This window comes from Indicator indicator, chromosome 6 (genome assembly GCF_027791375.1).
Source record: "Indicator indicator isolate 239-I01 chromosome 6, UM_Iind_1.1, whole genome shotgun sequence".
NCBI classification, from domain to species: Eukaryota; Metazoa; Chordata; class Aves; order Piciformes; family Indicatoridae; genus Indicator; species Indicator indicator.
This window is the reverse complement of record NC_072015.1, coordinates 22,782,146-22,801,302: the sequence shown is the minus strand read 5'-3', so window position 1 is coordinate 22,801,302 and position 19,157 is coordinate 22,782,146. Positions and strand designations below refer to the sequence as shown.

The 19,157-nt window shown below is 38.6% G+C and overlaps 1 protein-coding gene across 14 annotated transcripts in view; it reads right to left on the bottom strand.

The window, feature by feature from the left end:
• Nucleotides 1-3,167: 3,167 nt before the first annotated feature.
• Nucleotides 3,168-19,157, bottom strand: part of IKZF1 (IKAROS family zinc finger 1) — a 55,386-nt gene continuing 39,396 nt past the window's right edge. For 3 of the 14 annotated variants that reach the window (XM_054381986.1, XM_054381987.1, XM_054381989.1), the window contains 4 exons: nucleotides 16,135-16,302; nucleotides 14,219-14,344; nucleotides 8,217-8,351; nucleotides 3,168-3,874 (listed from right to left, as the gene is read on the bottom strand). In XM_054381986.1, the coding sequence (XP_054237961.1) occupies nucleotides 3,168-3,874; nucleotides 8,217-8,351; nucleotides 14,219-14,344; nucleotides 16,135-16,302 (1,136 nt within the window). The remainder of the gene's footprint in view (nucleotides 3,875-8,216; nucleotides 8,352-14,218; nucleotides 14,345-16,134; nucleotides 16,303-19,157) is intronic. The other 11 variants (XM_054381988.1, XM_054381993.1, XM_054381994.1 and 8 more) reach the window with 9 other exon arrangements.

Here is a 19,157-nt window from a genome sequence, read left to right as displayed (position 1 = left end):
CAGACCCAGGAAACAAACCCACTGTGATCGACAGTGGCTCATCATGTCATATGAACCATTTAGCTATATATACACATACATATGTATATAAAATATTAATGGTACACAAACCCACAGATAGGGCATGTGCATGTCGATAAGAAAAGCCACACCGAAACTCAACATGTGCACGTGTGCACAGAGATGTTGCAAAGGCAGTGAACCTACCTGCTAATCAGAAATTACATTTAAAAGCTAAGTTCAAGGAAGATATAAACTCCACTGGAGCTGTGCTTGTTTACACAGTTAATGAATGTGGCTTTATTTGTGTTGGATTTTAGTAAAAACAAAGAAAAAAAAAGAAAGAAACCACCTGAGAAAGCTTCTGTCCCCTTCCCTTTTATAGTTTGCGGTGTTCTAAAAGGAAAGATTAAAAAAAAAAATATGGTGGGGGTATATAGAGTCCTAAATCTAAGAACAGTGGCAAAAAGGTGTAAGAGCACTAAAAGCAGAATGTTTCTGTACAGCCAGCATCTGACTTCACACAGGATATGGTAGCAGTGCTGGGAAATTTGTCCCTTCTTGATTGGTATCATCTGAAGATGGAGAGGAGTAAGAACAGCTGAATACATCCCTTAAAAGCTGTCCAAAAAATCAAAACCCAACCACATTTAAACTTTATTAAAAACAAAAAATAAATAAAGGAAACTCATCACCCCTTGAGAGTCCTCTTCAGGTCATCCCTATGCAAAATAGTAAGTATACCTCATTGTTAGGTACAGTCTGTTGTGAAGCTGAATGTGCAGCAGACATTGATGTTCAAAACGCAGCTGGGGCATGGAAGTGGCCAAGGATTCCTTGTGCCCATTCTCTGAACAGTGTCTCTGGCTGGAAAGTAACAAGCCACGATGTCTCTTAAGGCAACTGAGTTCTAATGCAGGCCTAGAGGGTTTGGGGCCTGTAGTTTACATAACTCATCTTTTCGGGGGGCGTTTGCTCTCTTGTATGTATTAGCCTACCTAACATGAACTTGTAATTTGTTTTCACTGTTGTGGGTGTATGTGTGTGTATCAAGTCCAACATCAGTGGATTGATGTTGATACACAGCATTCACATATGGTGACAAAGCTACAAAATAGGCATGCAAGCACACCCTGTCAATGTAAAGTCTCCTCTGTGCCTATGTGTCTTCTAGTTGGTATGGAAAGCTAAATTAGGAGATTGTAAAAGCATAAATTAGTAACTCATTATTTCATTAGTATCTTTCCTCTAACTTCGCTGTTGTTGCTCCTGACTTACACCTGCAAAAGTGAAAGCAGAAGAAGGAACTCAGTGTGCTTGTGAGAGTATGCATGTACAGGAAATGTATATCAAATATAGCTACACATACCAGGCCAAAGTGGCCTAGATACAAGCACTCATAGTTCCATTGAATCTGTTTTATAATAAATCTATGTGCTTGTATGCACTTGTGAATGGAGAATATGTAACCACATGACAAGTGTGACATGGCATGTTGGTTATATGACTGTGTTTATTTCAAAATACCCATTTATTATGCAGAATGGAAGTATTTATACATTGAGTTAATAAGAGGAGTTATGTTTATGAGTGCTGCCCAGGAATTATTTCAGCACTGATGACAGATTTTAAAGCATCTGCAATTTTTTTTTTCTTTTTTTCCCCAATCTTGAAGTACAAGGGTGTTCAGGAGAGGATTGAACTATTTGGAACAGGAAGCTTAGCAGAAGATTTTTTTAAAGCATTTTATTTTTATATCATCTGGGGTTAAAATTCAATCATCATAGAAGTTTTTACTGTAACCAAAGTTACGGTATTTGCAGCAGAACCCACCAGGGAGAAATCTCTCAGTGGATTTTACTGCACTATGCAGAATGCTGCAGTCTCTGGTCTCCATTCAGAAAAGCACCATGTCTTTTTAACCTTAAGATTGGTTTGACTGGTAAAAGTAACTCAAGGCACACAGTGAAATGATTTGCTGAATGGGAATCCAGGGTTCTCAGCACCTTTGTGGTGCTTGGTCCTTCATTAAACAACAAGTACCAGTCAAAAAAGACAAGGCTACTTAATTCAGCTCAGTGCTTTAAAAATAATTAAGTGCAACACCTACAAGTAGATGCACAGAATCTACAAGAGGACATCTACTATGAAAGCAAAATGGGATTTTTTTTTTCATTTGTATGAGAGGGACACTTGGATATTTTCCAGGCAGTTTAAAAAGGTGAAAAAATGTGCACAGGGAGACTTTCCCCACAGGTATACCTAGCTGGTGCTTTGCTCAGCTGCACAACACACTTTGCTAAACAACTAAAACTTACAAAAGAAAGAAAGAAAAATTAAATACATCATAACTTGTTTATGTGGAGAGAGGAGGGCTTAACAAAAAGTGGGGTTCTATTGGATAGAGTGAGAACACATTTATTCAAAGAGCCAGCAATACCCTTTTTCTATACATTAAAAGCAAATCATGCTTCACACAGTATGTTACAAGGGTGTTCTATCTTTCACATACCTGCTTCCCTGCCTAGTGACACAAACAAGGCATGCCATGATGTCAATGCCAGCAGCACCCTTGAAGATGGAAATGTTTCACTTCCTGCAACCAAAGCAACTCAGAATACTTTGGCTGGGGTGTCCTGTCCCAGCCCAGCTGTTTGTGAAGTCATCTGAGATGGCTCCCTCCATCTTTAGTTGAGTTTAACCTTCCCAAAAGAGTCAAATAGTACCAGGAAGCCAAAACCCATACATCTTGTGTGAGAGCCCTATGCTAGGGGCATTAAAAGAGAAAGCTTGGGCACTCCTGCCTGTTGCATCCTTGTCCATGCAGTGCATCCTGCACATGGTTACCAATTTTGGCATGGGAGGTTTGCAAGAAGCATCAGTTAAGGGAAGGGCTTTCACCTACGTGACTACAAAAGCTACTTACATTACTAAAGGTTTTTGGTGATCAAATATTTCCCGTAAAAACTTTAGTACTCATTTTAGAAAACTGAGTTGCAATGCATGCTACCAAAAGGAGAAAACTTTACTTGTGGGAGAAGATAGATAGCTGAATTCTTCATTCTCTTGTTATTTTTATTGACCAGCTGAGTTGTGCTTTGTTGCTTCTGTGGCTTGTGCAGCTCCTGTAACACAGCTGTTGAGACCAGATCTGTGCTGGAGGAGTTTTAACTCATGTGGAAACGGTGTTCCCCTCGAGTTATGTGGGAAGAGAACTCGTACCTGTCCTGGCTATGGTAGCCACACATGTTGCATTCAAAAGGATCACGGAACCCATGGCAACCCATATGGATGGTATACATCACGTGATCCAAGAAAAGAACTCGACAGTGTTCACACTTGTAAGCTTTCACTTGTTCCCCACTGCTGCTGATCACTTTGAAAGAATCCTGGGAATTGTCAGTACCTGCCCTCAAGACATCATATTGCCTGTTTTCTTCTTTTATAGAGATGCCATTTCTTGCATGGGGACCTATATGGTTTGTCAGGTAAATTAAACCACTGCGTTCCTCATTATTGCTCTCTGTGTCTGTTGAGTCTTGGCAGCTGTTGCTGGGAGAAGCATCTCGCTCAGAGGAGACAGACTTGGCTTTGGAAAGCAGCAACAAGTTTTCCACGGCGCTGTCCTGAGCTGTATGATTGGAGCGAGCCTGATTGTCCCCGAGAGGTTTGTGAAGCTGATACATGGGGCTGATGACGGGCACCACCTCAGAACCAGCTGGTGGTGTCTGGACCAGGGGACGCAAGGACTCTGCCCCCAGGTAACTGATGGCATTATTGATGGCCTGGTCTATCACATGTGTCTGCATTATCTCATTCTCCTTCTCATAGTTGGTGGTGGCATCATATGGAAGATCGGACAGACATTTCTCACCTACAGGGAAAAACAGTCAGGAGTTAGAAGGTTGACTTCTACATAATTAAGGAACCAATCATCATGGATTAATAAAACTGCAACATGAAGAAAAAAAGATCAAAATCACCTCTGAAATTTACCTGAGGTATTCATAATTCTCTGATCTAGCTGGTCAGAAAAATAGTTCTTTGGTGTTGTTTTATGTTGGTGGTGTTTTTTGTTGGTGGTGGTTTTTTGGTTTGGGTTTTTTTTGTTGTTGTTTTGGGTTATTTTAACCTGAAAAATAATTTAAGGTATTTGGAAAAGCAAATGGATGAAAACAGATTCTTGCAATCATTATACATGGACTTATGGAGATTGAGTGTTTCATTGTTCCTTTCTCCTTTCTAACTGGCCTTCCTCATTTGCCTCCTACAGTGAGCTGAGGCATGCTTTTTTGGTGAGTGAAGACAACGTACCAGCACAGTTACAGCAAGCCTGGCCATCATGCTTCAGCACATGAAGGACATTATTAACATTTTTCCCTAAAATATTACAATTATAGATGGGAAATTCTAAGTTTTAGTTTTAGAACCTCAGTTTCTTACAAAAAACTGACATTGTCAGTGTGGTCATATGTCAGTTTGGTGAAAATAAAAAAAAAAAATTAACTTTTGTTATTGCCATATTCCACCCCTCCACCCCCACCTCCCTTTGTGATTTAAATAATTTAAATTAGACACATTACCAGAAGCTACTCATATTCTTAAAAATTTTGTGTCAAAAAGCTACCATCTACAGGAGCATCCAACAACCATGGGAAAAAATAGTGTATTTTTCATTGGAATACATTTTTTCTGTGAAGTAAAAAAGCCCTATACGGAGCAAAACTACATTTTATTTGTAAGTTTTGGGTTGCCAAAAGTAAGAGGACACTGTTAATTTTTCAAAAAATTGGACAACATTGATGAATCTCTAGCTGGATATCTTAGTATTGAACAGTGAATTTCATTACAATTTCTCAAAATTCCTGGACAGATAGGACTAAACAAAACATGGGAGAAGGAGTGGGAGAAAATATTTAAATGCACTGATGCTGATTTTTTGAACCTGAACAATCTTCTCAGTGTAAACCATCAGCATTATTATCAAGCCCCTATTAAATTTATGCAACTAGAAAAGGGGTAAAAAATTCCCATGGAACTAGGGGACTACCTAGTCCTAGGAACTACCAATAACACATTGTTTAAAGTGCAGATGGATTTTCTAGCTCAGCAGATCTTGGGAAATGCACTGAAAGCCACAAACATCTCTGTGAGATGCTGTCACAATTTCCTAATCAACATAACATTTGCTGGTAGGCCTTGGAAAGTCCAAATTTGGTCTAAAAGAAATGCTAACAGGAGCATGGAAAAAAATATCAGAAGATCTGCAAATTAATTTATCAACATTTTCCCACCCAGTTTCTACTCAGTTTGACTACTTGAAGTCAGTGAAGAGCTCAGAAAACTAGCATGACACTATTGCAATGATGGGCCTAAAGTGTAGAAAGCCCTGCTGTCCGTATTTCCCACAAGATAGGGTTTCATACTGTTTTGTCCATGCTTTGCAAGCAGAGAAAGAAACACTCTCAAACACTAAGTTCCTGTAAGGGATGTAGGCTACAGACACTTTCTGGCTGCATTGCACAAGCTTCTGCTTCCTCTTGTTTCCTTTCCCTATTATTGTGCCAATTTGAGCACCCCTCTACTGGGATGCATGTTTTTTTCTTTGAGATTTATCCTTTTTAATTCTATAGTTTTCAGGCAGAGTTTGAGGCTTAAGTTTCCAAATAGGTATTGTGAAAGACTCTTGAATTAAATACAGAAAAACTCCCCTAATATGAACGTATACCCTTGACTCAGGCATGAAAAAAATGAGGTCGAAATCATTTCTATTCCACGGGCACTGTATACCACTGAAAGTGGGACTCGTCTTCATTACTCACAAAAATCTGGAAATCCAGAAGGCATGATTTTAATAGCTGTTTCTTGAGTAATATTTGCTTTATGTAGCATAACTAGTTGGCAGTTAGAATGAGAAGACCAAGAACTCATAAAAAAATATTTTTAAGCAGAGTGTCTGAAACAGACACAAGTTTGAGGTAGGCAGGTATCATTTCTATATCTGGGCAATGCAGGTAATACATGCAGTCATTAGAAATAATAGCATATTTCTGTGGTTATTAGAGCATAAGTAAATTAAACTGCTAACCGTCTGATGCACATCAGGTTTTGCACTGCTCAAGGTTCTGCAGCAGGTAGCTAAACAGTAAAAATACATGTGCATGTGGGCACTTTTTTTCTAGTCCTTTTTGTTTTGCTATTTTTTTTAACCCTTCTTTTCTTTGATGCCTACTGTATCAATATGATACACATCAACCTCTCCTGCAGTTCTCACGTGCTAGTTTGGATGGCCCATTTCTGGTTTCGGGTCTGGGAGCTATTCCAGCTTAGAATACAGACAGAATTTTACAAGTAACAGGCTTTATGTGTTGAAAATCTCACTTTTGAAAGATAATTAATTTAGCCTTAAGAAAAACAAGTGAAGCAGTAAACAGTCTTTCCCTTATGTGAAGTATGCCATTTGCTCCATCTCCTCGGAGTTCAGCACAGGAACTGGGACAACATTATAATTTACAGGAGCAATAAACCTGTTTTATTACCCAAAAGCTGTCTGGACCAGCCAGCTCATCCCTGTGTTAATCAGGAATATACTTATTATATAGCAGGTGAGGGCTGTAAAGGCTGGGGGCATTTTCTTCTCAGAAAAGTCTGTCCTTTTGGAGGTTAGCTGATTCCTATAAACATCTGCTGTCAGTAAATTGTCTTCCTACACTGAACGCTGACTAACTGACAGAAAACTCTGTCCTCCTAAAACTCATAGCTAATCTGGCTGTCTTTACTGTTTCTCAGGGCGAAGAGAGAAAACAAGAACAAAAAAGCTAGCCCACACCCAAGGATGTATCACATATAAGATACTTGGTACAGTACCTTTTAAATTTCAACACTTCTGGTCTCCCTGGAGCTTTCATAGAATTAGTACTTTGCCTAATGCAATCAGTTATTAGAGTGTCTCAACAAATCAAGTTTGCTTCACATAGCTGTTATATTTTTGATAACTACCTCTATTACAACTTTTGTCCTTTAACAAGCATAAGCCTTTCTGATCAACAATTTTGGACATTCATTTGAAACCTTGTGTTATACCTTCTGAAGTAGCAGAGATTGCCTTTTCCTTGTCTCAGAAATACTAATTTTCCCTTCATCCTTGTGTCTTCATTGAAGAAGGGATATTTGGAATTTCTGTTCCATAAACTGGTCTTTTTTTTCCTTAACTTTTGAATAAAGACCTTCTTATTGTGTTATGTTTTAAAGACTTCCATTTTCTCTGATTGTTTCCTGTTGAATAATATTATAAGTGAATGCACAGAGAAAAAAATTAATCTAACTAGATGTTGTCCTCTGACCACCCATGGTTTTATTCATTTAAGACTAACTCTACATAGATAACAAAATATTGTCTGTGGGTCTCACTATTATAAAATTGATGTAACCACTACTTCATACAGGATTACCAAATAGAGCAATATAAGTGTAGCTTCCATTTTTGTAAGTATAGTCTACATTTCTTTATTGTTAAAGCAAAAACTACTGGGCAAAAGTAGGAATGAAGTTTTTTCCATTATTTATGTAATGTACCCAAAGATCTTTTAATTTAGGTATTATTCTCAGACTTAGGTTTATTTATTTCAATGATCATTTTGGGCTGTGAAAGTATAGAGATTTTATGAAGTGGTGATGAATATTATCTAGCCTATGCTGAACTATTCATAAATGCTTTCACAAAGACCAATATGCCCAGATTTGGATGTCATCCAAGACCTTAATAAAATAACTCTGAAAGCATGGTCAAACACTTTCCTGATAGCAAACTTCTATTCCTATCTTCAGTTTTTTAACACAACTTCAAGAGCCTGAACAGATCTTGCATTGATCTGCTTTATAAGCATTAGAAAAAAGACAGGAAATAGACTTCAAAATCAATCTCCAGATGTGGGAAAGTAAATGTGGAGAAATGTATGCTGGAGAAGTTGGGTTTTTTTGTTTGTTGGGTTTTGGTTTGTTGGCTTTTTTTTTTCCTTGTTTGTTTGGGGTTTGTTTTTTTTTTTTTTTGTTGTTTTTCAATCCCAAACATCGCTATATCTGCTTCTACAGAGACAGATATTGCTAATTTAGTAAAACAAGCAAAATTATAAGACAAAATTTAATATCCTGTGAGATGTTTGGGGATTTTAGTTTTGTTGTATTTTTTTAGGAGACAGCAAACGTTTAACTCTTACCAACAAATTTCTGAGGCATAGAGCTCTTACGTTTGGCGACGTTACTTGCTAGTCTATCCAGCACGAGGGATCTTTCTGACCCTATCTTGCACAGGTCTTCAGCCATTTCACTCTGGTTAGTTTCGTCTTTTATGACTGAAATCAAATGACATCAGAAGGGTTAGGCACGTTTGTTCCATTTTAAAGGAACTGTTGTCTTCAGGTTATTGTTTCTCAGCTAATGTCTTTTAGGCTCCTCAACCAGCTGGAAAAAGGAGCTCACCACTGCAGACACAAGACAATTCTGACTCATGGTAAAAAAGTCCCTCATGCTGAGTAATCTGTGAACATGTTCACGCACTATATCCGTGTGTATGATCATTGCTCCTTTAGCAGGAAAAATGGACAAACTTCTCAGCTCCAGCAGTGGAAGGTGCATTTGCAAGCTACTTGTATTTGCAACACTTCTCCCCACCCTCTTTCTTTCCCCCCTAGTAAATGTTTCTATACTTTCTTGGTGTACTTTAAATGACAAGTTGATAAAGTCACATCTATTTCCAATACTCAAACCTGTTTTCTAACCTCCTGCTGCTGCTGAGACACTGTAGAATTAGAAAACAGCTTAGCAGTGAGGCTCTAGCAAAGGGAGACTATCTCACCTTTGTTTTACTTCAGTACTTTCCTGCAGATATGGAAGAGATGTATGAAAATGCATCAGAACAATGACTATGAAAAATGTATGGAAAGGTATTTCTGACTTTCAACATCTAAAGGAAAGATGAGATGCAGTGAGATCACAGAACTGTTTGTTTGGTTGTGTGTTTTTTGTTTGTTTTTAATATTTTTTTCCTTTTTGTTCATTTGTTTATTTTTTGTTGAGGGAGGTCAGAGACAGGAAAGAAATTAGTTCATTTTACTTTTACCTACAACTAGCATATGTATATTGTTCCTGAATGCCTGAGTTGCTATTAGAAGAAGAAGCAAAAGATGATTTTTAGGCTTTGATTCTACAAGCCATTTGAATCAGATGCAACACTGCACTACATTTTGACTTCTGTGCCTGCTGAGAATTTTTTTTATCACTTTACTGGTTCACAGAACCCATTACTCTAGTACCTGGGTGCTGCTTAACAGTTGAGAACATGCCATTCCCATGCAATGTTATTTTGGCAATATATCACTGCCATAAAATGATAACTGTGAAAGTTTCATTGTTCCTGAAAGATATAAAATCAGGATCTGGTGGAAATAGCAGGTGAAATAGTCTAAACAACACTATTCCACAATACCACACTGAAGAGTACACAACTGGTTTTTGAGTTCCTGATGCAGCAGCACATACTGCAATGACAATAACAGTATCAGTGACAGAGAGTCTTATGGAATTATGGCCCAGCCCCATGAAGACTTTGACCAATGCAAGGTATGAGCAGAATTTGGTTAGAAAGTTGCAGATGAGTAAAAGGCTTTGATAGTACCTAGTCATTATTGATCAAGCACATGCCAGCACCTTGCATTAGCGAAGGCTTCTATCTACCACTTCAGGAAGAGACTAACAGAGAATGTTTTAAAGCAGTCCATTCCACGTCTGTGGAAGCTATGCTGCCATAGCAATTTGTCTCAAACAAGCTTCTCTGCTGCCAGAGAAGTTTGTCTCAAGCAGACTGCTTCTCTGCTCCCCTTTCTTTGTATTCAAGCAACTGTGGCAGTCTGTTCCTGGAACAGGACATTGTGGTTCAGACACTGCTTGAGCACCTATACCTGTGCCAGCTCAAGGCAGTTGCTGCCACCTTCATAACAGCCTGCACAGAGGTGAAGCAGCAGTCACCTGGAACATTTGGGGCACTCACCATTTTGCAACCACCACAACACTATGCAGGCACCCCAAGAATGGCTGGGGTCCCAGAGCACCTGTGCCATCGCATGAGGTTCTCGTGCTGTGAGAACACCTCTACCAACCACCCCTAGGTGGGGAATGAAGGGAAATTCAGGAATAAAAGCCAGCAACATGAGCTGTCAGTGTACACCCACCACCAAGAAGACATCAACCACATGGGATGTCACTGGAAATCAGAGTGGTGATACTTTTCTCCTCTTACCTCTGATCTTATCTCACTTCTCTCTCCGCTCTTCTCTCTCCCTCTGACATACACTAGGTAATCGCCTCACCTGCTTTAAGAGCCACTGGATGATCAAAGAGGTCTGCACAAATGTGTAATTAATAAATCTGTAATCATTCCAGCTATTTTGGTGTCAGTTTGCCTGACATCACTCCTTAGGTATCCCTAAAGAACCTCTCACGAACCTTTCTTCTGAGGTCAGGTCACAACAGCAGGGAACCAAAAGACTGAAATTCTAGTTAAAAGTTGAAATGATTAAGAAATATATGTTTAGGACATAATAACATTCAAATTCTAATCAATTCCAGAGAAAGTTGTGCATTCAACTTTCTAACTTTCAAACTGTTAAAACTGCTACTTAAAAAAAAGGGATAAATTGAATTATGTACTGATTTCCAGCCTTTGCAGCAGAAACCTCCTGAAATTTGTTACCAACCTGACAACTATTTTTCTGTAATTTTGTTTCTGTGAACTGAAAAAATAATAAAAAATCATCTTATCTTTCCAAATGAAAATCCACACACAACTGAAGAATTGTAACTGACTCTTTTAGAGCTTCATAAACTATTTCTTCTGTTATTTTATATAGGCCTGATAAGATTTCAGCATACTTCCAATCAGCTCAAATGCAACACTCTAAATAAAATTTGTAAGAAAAGAACTTCATATGGACAGTCAGATTCTAGTCCTCTAAAATAAACATTGTGCTATTAAATTCAGGAAGTTCCTAATTTCATGCTGAAAGTCCTCCTTTTAAAGAAAGAAAAGTTAAAATACACTCTCTTGGTCTTCTCCTTACTTGTCTTTGCTGGATCTTCCCCTTTATAAAGTACTTTCTCAAGTATGGTTTTTAGATTTACAAGCTGAGGGAAAACTTCTACCATTTTAGGTTCTTTCAACTGACATTTTTTCTGTGTTTACTGCACAAAGTACTTTCAAAATGCTGTAAAAAGCAATCCCTCTGTAGCAGAATGTCAAATCACATACCCTAGCAGTTTTATCTATAAACTTTTTTTTTGAGTCTGGCAAAAGAAAAGGGCCTGAGTTGTGGCTTTAATAGCTCCATATCACACCCTGAAATACTATAAGAACAGTAGTAGCATAGCTATGTGTTTTTCCAGATATAATGTGGAATGCACTAAAAATCCCAGGACACTCATTTTCAGCTGTTTCAGTGTACATATTAACCTTTGAGTTTTTAAGAGAAATAATGCAAGCATGGCAAAATGACATGTTTACAGTGAAGTAGAATAGATGAAAATACAAAATACTAGGAAAATGCAGGGAAGTTTAATTTTTCAGAAATGTAAAGAACTGATCTATTAACTGAATACTAATTTCCTTTAAGAGTGAAATCTTTAGTTAAATCAAGACCTAAACCTCAGAGTTAATCCTATATTTTTTTCTCATTTGATATGAGTGCTTTTGTAAATATGGATTTATATGATATTTTCCTAATATGTAAGGAACAAGTAGTCTTTCCAAAGCTTTCCTTAATTCCCCAAGTTTTCAACCCACTGAGATATTAGATAATCAGTCCTAAGCTAGTGTAAACTCTCCTGTAATGAACACCCATCTCTAAAACTATATTATTTCTTATCACTTTATGACTCCTGATACCAGTTTCTTCTGGACCATTTTTGCTTACTAAGATTTTAGCAGTAGTTCAGCTGCTCATTCATGCAGATTTGCCTGTTCCATGTGCAGGCATTCATATCCATGTGCTAGACACTGAAAATTCAAATCCCAATACAGAATATTTGCTTCTAAATTCTACCAGCTCTTTGAGGAATAAGTATTGCTGCCAACTGTATATTACATTGAGTTTTTCTATTTATACATTTTCCAGTCCCTCAATAAAATTAGAAGGGGTGCTGCTCTAACATGCTGTCTGCCAGAAGCATCTCAGCTGTATTTGCTGCCACCATTATGTGCATATACTTTGCATTATTTGATAGCATGTAAAAACATATTCAGGCTCTGTCCAGATATAAAGAATTAAATGAGCCATTATTTCAAACAGGTCAGAGAGAACCTTCTATTTTTGTCACTTGACAAACCAGATAACACATACTGACAGGATCAAAATGGTATGTAAGAAATGTAACTTACTGAATGGATTTAAACTCTACCACAGAAGCTGGATCTTACATTTTCTATGTCAAACAACACAGGCAAAGGGATTTTGCATGATTATTTACTGTGATCAGTTCCATACCCCTTCAGGATATTTGTTAAAAAATTTCCAAACCTCAATATCAGCTTACTCTATTTCCAGGCACAGTTGTAGATCTGATATTCTCCAAGAAATGGACTTTACCTTCATAAGACTGAGCTCTAAGAGAAGCGCATTATCATGGAATCATAGAAATATTTGGATCTCCAAATCCAACTGATAATCCTACTCTACAAGGTTCACCCCTAAACCATATTCCCAAGCACCACATCCAAACGACCTCTAAATGCATCCAGGGTTGGTGACTCAACCTCCTCCCTGGGCAACCCATTCCAATGTCTGACCACTCTTTCCTTGAACACATTTTTTTATAATGTCCAGTTTAAACCTACCCAGTCACAGCTTGAGGCTCTTCCCTCTTGTTCCATCACTAATTACCTGCAAGAAGAGACCAGCACCAACCTCTCCACAACGTCCTTTGATGTAGTTGTAGAGAGTGATGAGGTCTCCCTTCAGCCTCCTCTTTCAAACTCACCATCCCCAGTTCCTTCAGTCACTCTTCATCAGATTTATTCTCAGGCCCTTCCCCAGCTTCCTTGCCCTCCTCTGCACTGGCTCCAGCACCTCAACATCTCTCTTGTATTGAGGTGCCCAAAACTGGACACAATACTGGAGGTGTGGCCTCACCAGAGCCGAGTGCAAGGGGACAATCACCTCCCTGCTCCTGCTGGACACAGCATTTCTAATCCAAGCCAGGCTGCCATTGGCTTTCTTGGTCACCTGGGCACACTGCTTGCTCATGTTCAGCTGCTTGTCCATTAGAACCCCCAGGTTCCGTTCTGCCAGACAGCTTTCCAGCCACACTTACTCAGGCCTGTAGCATTGCTTGGGGTTGTTGTAACCCAAGTGCAGGACCTGGCATTTGGCCTTGTTGAAGCTTATCCTGTTAAGGATGGCTATGGATCCAATCTATCCAAGTCCCTCTGTAGAGCCTCCCTACCCTGGTGCAGATCAACACTCCACCTAACGTGGTGTTATCTGCAAACTTACTGATGACATACTCTGTGTCTTCCTCAAGGTCATCAATAAAGATGTTAAACAGAAATGGTCCCACTTCCTCACTGCTTCCCAGTTTTCTTTTAAAGGAGGTTGGCAAGAAGATTGCCAGCAAATTAATAGCCTTTTTGGACTGTCTCAATCAAATTGGCTAATGTCCTCTTGCTTAAAGAGTGAGATCAAAGACAGATGGCTCATCCTTGTTAAAAGAGTTGGTTCCAATGGTCTGGTACAACATTTAAGCTGTGCCTAGGATGGGTAGGAGATATGCAATGTGGAAGATTCTGCAGCCCAACCTAGAACACTGATATTAAGTCTTTATTAAGAATACATCCAGAAAAGCATTACTATATCGGACTCCAAGCAAAAAAGAAAGGTGGTGAGATGATGTAGTCATACTGTCTTGAGATGGTGAACTGAAATCTTCCAGGTCTTGCATGTGTTTTCCTACATGCCTGAGTGTAACTTTGGCTTTTTGTTTGAGATAAACAAAACGAGGCAACAGAAAGATATTTATCAAATATAGAATAAATCCTGATGTGATCTCATACATATGGAGTTTATGAATGCCTCCTTAATGCAAAATATGCCACAAATGGTACTACTGTTCCTTTTGCACTCCTTTTTCTGAGTATGTGACAGGACAGCATTAATCCACACACATTTATTACCTGAATAAAGGCTGCTTGAGATATTCATTGTTTGCAGGTAGTTATGACAGCGTTCTTTATGTTCTTCCAAAGAGCTGCGCTGCTTATAGCTGCGACCACAGTATCCACACTTATGGGGTTTGCCAACTGGAGAAAACACAATTAATCAAGAGATACAGAGGAAGTATTCAACAGCATTATTAATAATGGTATGAACAACAGTAAAAAAGCCTTCTAGCTATTCAGTTAGAAACTGAAATATTTTCAAAGGTCTGAGTACCAATTCTTTAGTGCCTTGCCCCCACAGAGCTTCTTAATGAGGGAACTGCTGTTGTAGGTAGAGACACCTGCCCATGGCTGGATGTAGTCTGATGTAATCATTACTCAGCTCAAGCCTTTAAGAACAATGCTAGGTTTCATATGTTTTCCACTTCTGAAAATTCAGGAGAAATGGCATGACAAATTCTTTTCTGCATTACACCAATCCGGATACAGGTAATTCCAGGAATTTCACAGTAACAATATGGTTTCATGTAATTCTGGACCTCACTTTTCTGTTTTAGTAATACAAGATTCTCACCTTTTATGTAATTTCAAAATTTTAGATGGTTATATGGCTTAACTTTTGAATTTTATTAACACATTTTCAGGTGAAAATGTGAAATGAAAACAGACATCCAACTTGTTTTATAATGTATTGATGTCAATTTGCCAATTGCAGGAACTAATCTCAATCCATAGTTCATGTATTGTCTCTTTAGCTACAGAATCCTCAGAGTCTGCCAAAAGTGTCTAGGTATAATTTAATGTATATATGAAAACATATGTTTAAAATTGTGCAGTCATGAAAATCACTAATAACAAGGGAAGGGGAGGCAAAATAGTGTTTTAATGTTGTGCTTCCCTGAACTGATTCAGGACTGAACAGAAGTGGAAATTATTTTGGGCCTTTGGGAACAACACTATGGATCTTATTATTAAATGTGTGTGCTAGAGCAGAATTTCCTTATTTTTGTGCAACACAAAAATTTCACGTTGAGACCTCCCCTTCTGCTACTCAAAACTTGGTCCCAAGTCAACTTTTGCAAGCAAAGTTACCAGTGTCAGTTCCAGCAACACATTTTGGAGGTCTCTTATCCAAATATATTACATTTTCATCTTAGTTTCAGAATCTATATGAAACAGTCCTCTGCTTTTAAAGGCACTTTCAAGATGATAAATTGGTTTTGCTTCACAGAAGCTATGTGACTATGGCTTCTGTCAAACAATAAGAGGTTCATGGTAATGGAAAAGTGCAGCTATTCAAAAGTATTTATTCAAATATCCATACTAGTGTTGAGAAAAAACACTGAAACATTCTAGCTGAATCCTCTTTTATTAGCTTTTTCTCTCCAACCCTCTCCTTTCTCCTCACCTTTTCTCTTTCAAAGTATGTGTAATAATGAGGTGCAACAAATAACTGCTGCTAAATGCTGCAGGTGATATTCACTCCTTGATTGAGAATGACTACCAAACAAGGTTTTTAAGACTTCATTACTTAAACCCTACTGTGTTTAGAGCTTACATTATCTCTATAGGCAGATAAATGCCATCCAAATGCTAAAATGCTCATCAGTTTTAATTCATGTTCGTAGTTTCATGAAATAGATTACTCACATGAGGCTCGTAAGACAAAACCCTAATACAGAAACTTCTAATCAGTCAAGAAGTATGGGGGGGAAAAAAACAGGTCTTCTGGTGAAGGATCATGAGAGGTGTTTAGTCATTTCTTTGCTGCTAAAAACCTGCAGCCAGCTCACAGCTTGGTTAAGCCCAACATGAGGCTACTCCCCTCCCCAGGGAGGTAAGACCTCTCAGGCTCAGTGGCCACAAATGGCTCTGTCTCCATAACAGTTGTGGAGATGAGGATCCCTGGATGATCCCACACCTCTACCTACCTGAGTGTGTCCTCAGGTGTCCTGTAAGGGCATCCCTGCGACGGCAGGCATAGTTACACAGGTGACACTTGAAGGGCTTTTCACCTGAGTGCAACTTTATGTGGCGCAGAAGGTTGCCCTTCTGCGTAAAGGAGGCTCCGCACTGATTGCACTGGAAAGGGCGTTCTCCTGCGAGAAGAGAAAGAAAATACATGAGAATAAAAAATCTTAGGTGGTAACAAGAGAAAGATTTCAGTGAGAAAGTTGTTTTCTCACTGCTGCTCTGTGACTTCCACCAGCTGCATGTTTGATATAACATGAGGCTTTCAGACTAAACCTGCCAGTTTCTTAATGCTTCACTGGCTGGGTCAATTTGATCTGAAAATCTAATTTTTTTTTTTTCTAAATCAGAATGGCACATCACAATGCAAATTCAAACTCATTTAAATAAAGTGACTGCAACATTTTGTGTTGAAGAGCCACTCTTCCTGATCAGCAGTTTTGGAATAAACCAATATCCAATTTTGCATGTTGTGGCATTTGGTGGGGTTTTTAATGTGGCTTTTTTCAAAGGGTCTTTAAAATATGCCACTGAAGCAGCAAAATAAAAAGGAAACTCATTAAAAATGCATTTCAGGATCACAAGTTCATTTCAGCGTTACATTCTTATATTTAAATGAAAGGCACTTCATTATAACAGTTATAATAACTTCTTTTCATTTACATTTTCCCTGTATTTTCCCTTTCAATTTCTTCTCCATTACCTGTCTGTCCCTAAGCAGCCAAATCAGGAAAGAGACAGAGAAAGAGATAGTAAAATCACATAAGTTAAGACAGTGCAAAGGAAGCCCTGTACTTTCATGCTAAAGTCCCAAACCTTTTCTAGGTGAAGTATGAACAGAGGAGCTACACACATGAGCTCTGCTGGCCTACACTTTGGATGGGCGGGGGGAAAAAATCAGAGACACAGCCTTGATTTGTCTAAACTGGTGCCTGTCACCAAAGAAGCAGCTCAACTAGCCTTTGCAAAAATTGGTGTGGTTGTTTGCTTTTTAGTGCTGTTAAAATCAATATATTCATTTATTTACTTAGATATTATTTTTAAATTTAAGATAGATGAGGCCTTTTCCTAATTCAGTGTGAAGTAAAATATGTTTCTGGTTGTACCAGATAGGAGTAAAGGAAAATTTATACGTAACAGCACTGCATCAGCAGGAACTGCTTCTGCATTCCTGTTTCTCCATAACCCCTGACTAAGTCAAACAAGCCTTTGAAACTCATTTGCTGAATTATTTTTCTCTTAGGCATAAATGTAATCTGCTATAGGAATTATAATTCACCAGCTATATTTAGGAACAGCCCAGAGATGACCTGCTCTTAGTCTTTATTTTCTTTATATAACAATAATATTGAATTTAAAATTTCAGTGCTGACGTTAAAATATATTAAAAATACATAAATACAAGTTAATCAATTACTTTCTGCTCTCTCAAATAACCATCATGTATTATTTTGCACATTTAGGATGAACTTATATGTCCATACATGTACACATATGTGCAACATGATCATTTCTGACTTCAGTAATGCAAAAGAACAGCTGAAAATCAATTAGAAAGCAGCTCACTCTCAACCTCAGACTCTACTATTGGGGCTGGCAGCTTCATCATTCAGCAAACAGTAAAATGAGATATTTTCATTGGTCAAACATCTACAAGCAGGTCAGCATAGTCCCTGTCAAGCCAAACAAGGTGACTTTCTTTGTTCATCAAGTAGCTGTGTTCATCTAAATTGTATCTTCAACTGGTTCAAACTGGGGCGGCCCAAAAATATGCAAGTTATACCCTTATAGGATTTTGCAATGTACTTCATACTTTGCCATGCACAGCAGTATTTAGGGGAAAAAGAAAAGGGCTAAGAGTCTGTCTGCTTTACCACTTAATCTGTGGGGCAGTTACTCAGCATGGAAGGTATTTTTCAGAAATGAACTGAAACTAATGAAGTCAGTTTGTCATGGAGGACACGAATTCTTACTGAACAGCTTTTGTAGCATTCATTTATGTTATTTTTACCCTGATAAGCATAAAAGGAGAAAACAAGGATTGCAAAAGTACTCCGGGAATGAAATGTAAAGCAAAATAAAAATGAAATGTATCTCCTACCCCTCATAATTACAGGGCGAAACATTGCATTGGGTGGAGAAGACGGATGGAGCATTTCAAGTAAGGCTGCTGCATAGCAAATATTTCTACAAAACATACAGTGGGATCAAATGTAAGGGAACCTGCACTCAAGCTACTGTACAAAGAAAATGATATTACCACTGAAAAAAAAACGAAACTACATGTAGCTTGGGCAGTTCTTGGTCATCCATGCTGCAACTAATCAGGGTGGGGAACACCTGCCTTGTGAGCCCAGCAAAGCTCCCAGCCCTGCTAGAATGGAGATGGTCGCAGATGAAAGGTTACCAAGTGTAGCACTATCCCTCAAAAACGAGGAAGGAAGAGGATGAAAACGAAAAAATACATAATGTTTGTTTCAACAGTCAGCTTTGTGTGTGATTTTCTCACCAATTTTGAGCAGCACATGTCTAGCCTGGGCAAATTTCACCACATGGTGTCCAGGAGAAAAAAATTTCAGTGAGACCCTGAACTGAGTTAGCCACCACTGCAGTGATTTGAAGGAGCATGGGCCCTGGTCTACTTAATCAGTGAAGAATATTTATCATCAAGGTGATGCAGTGGTGTTGCTCTTTATGTGCGAGACCAACTGAAATGTGTTGAGTTCTATCCAAGGGGGGAGATAGAATAGGTTGAATGCTTGTGGGTAAGAATTAAGGGACATGGCAAGGGGGGTGAAACTGTTGTGGGTGTCTACTATAGACCACCAAACCAAGAAGATGTTGATGAGGCCTCCTACAGTCAACTGGGGGTAGCCTCTAGAACATACTCCTTGTTACTCACAGATGACTTTCATCAGCCTGACATTTGCTGGCAAACCCACACAGCCAGGCACAGACAGTCCAAAAGGCTCTTGCAGTGTGT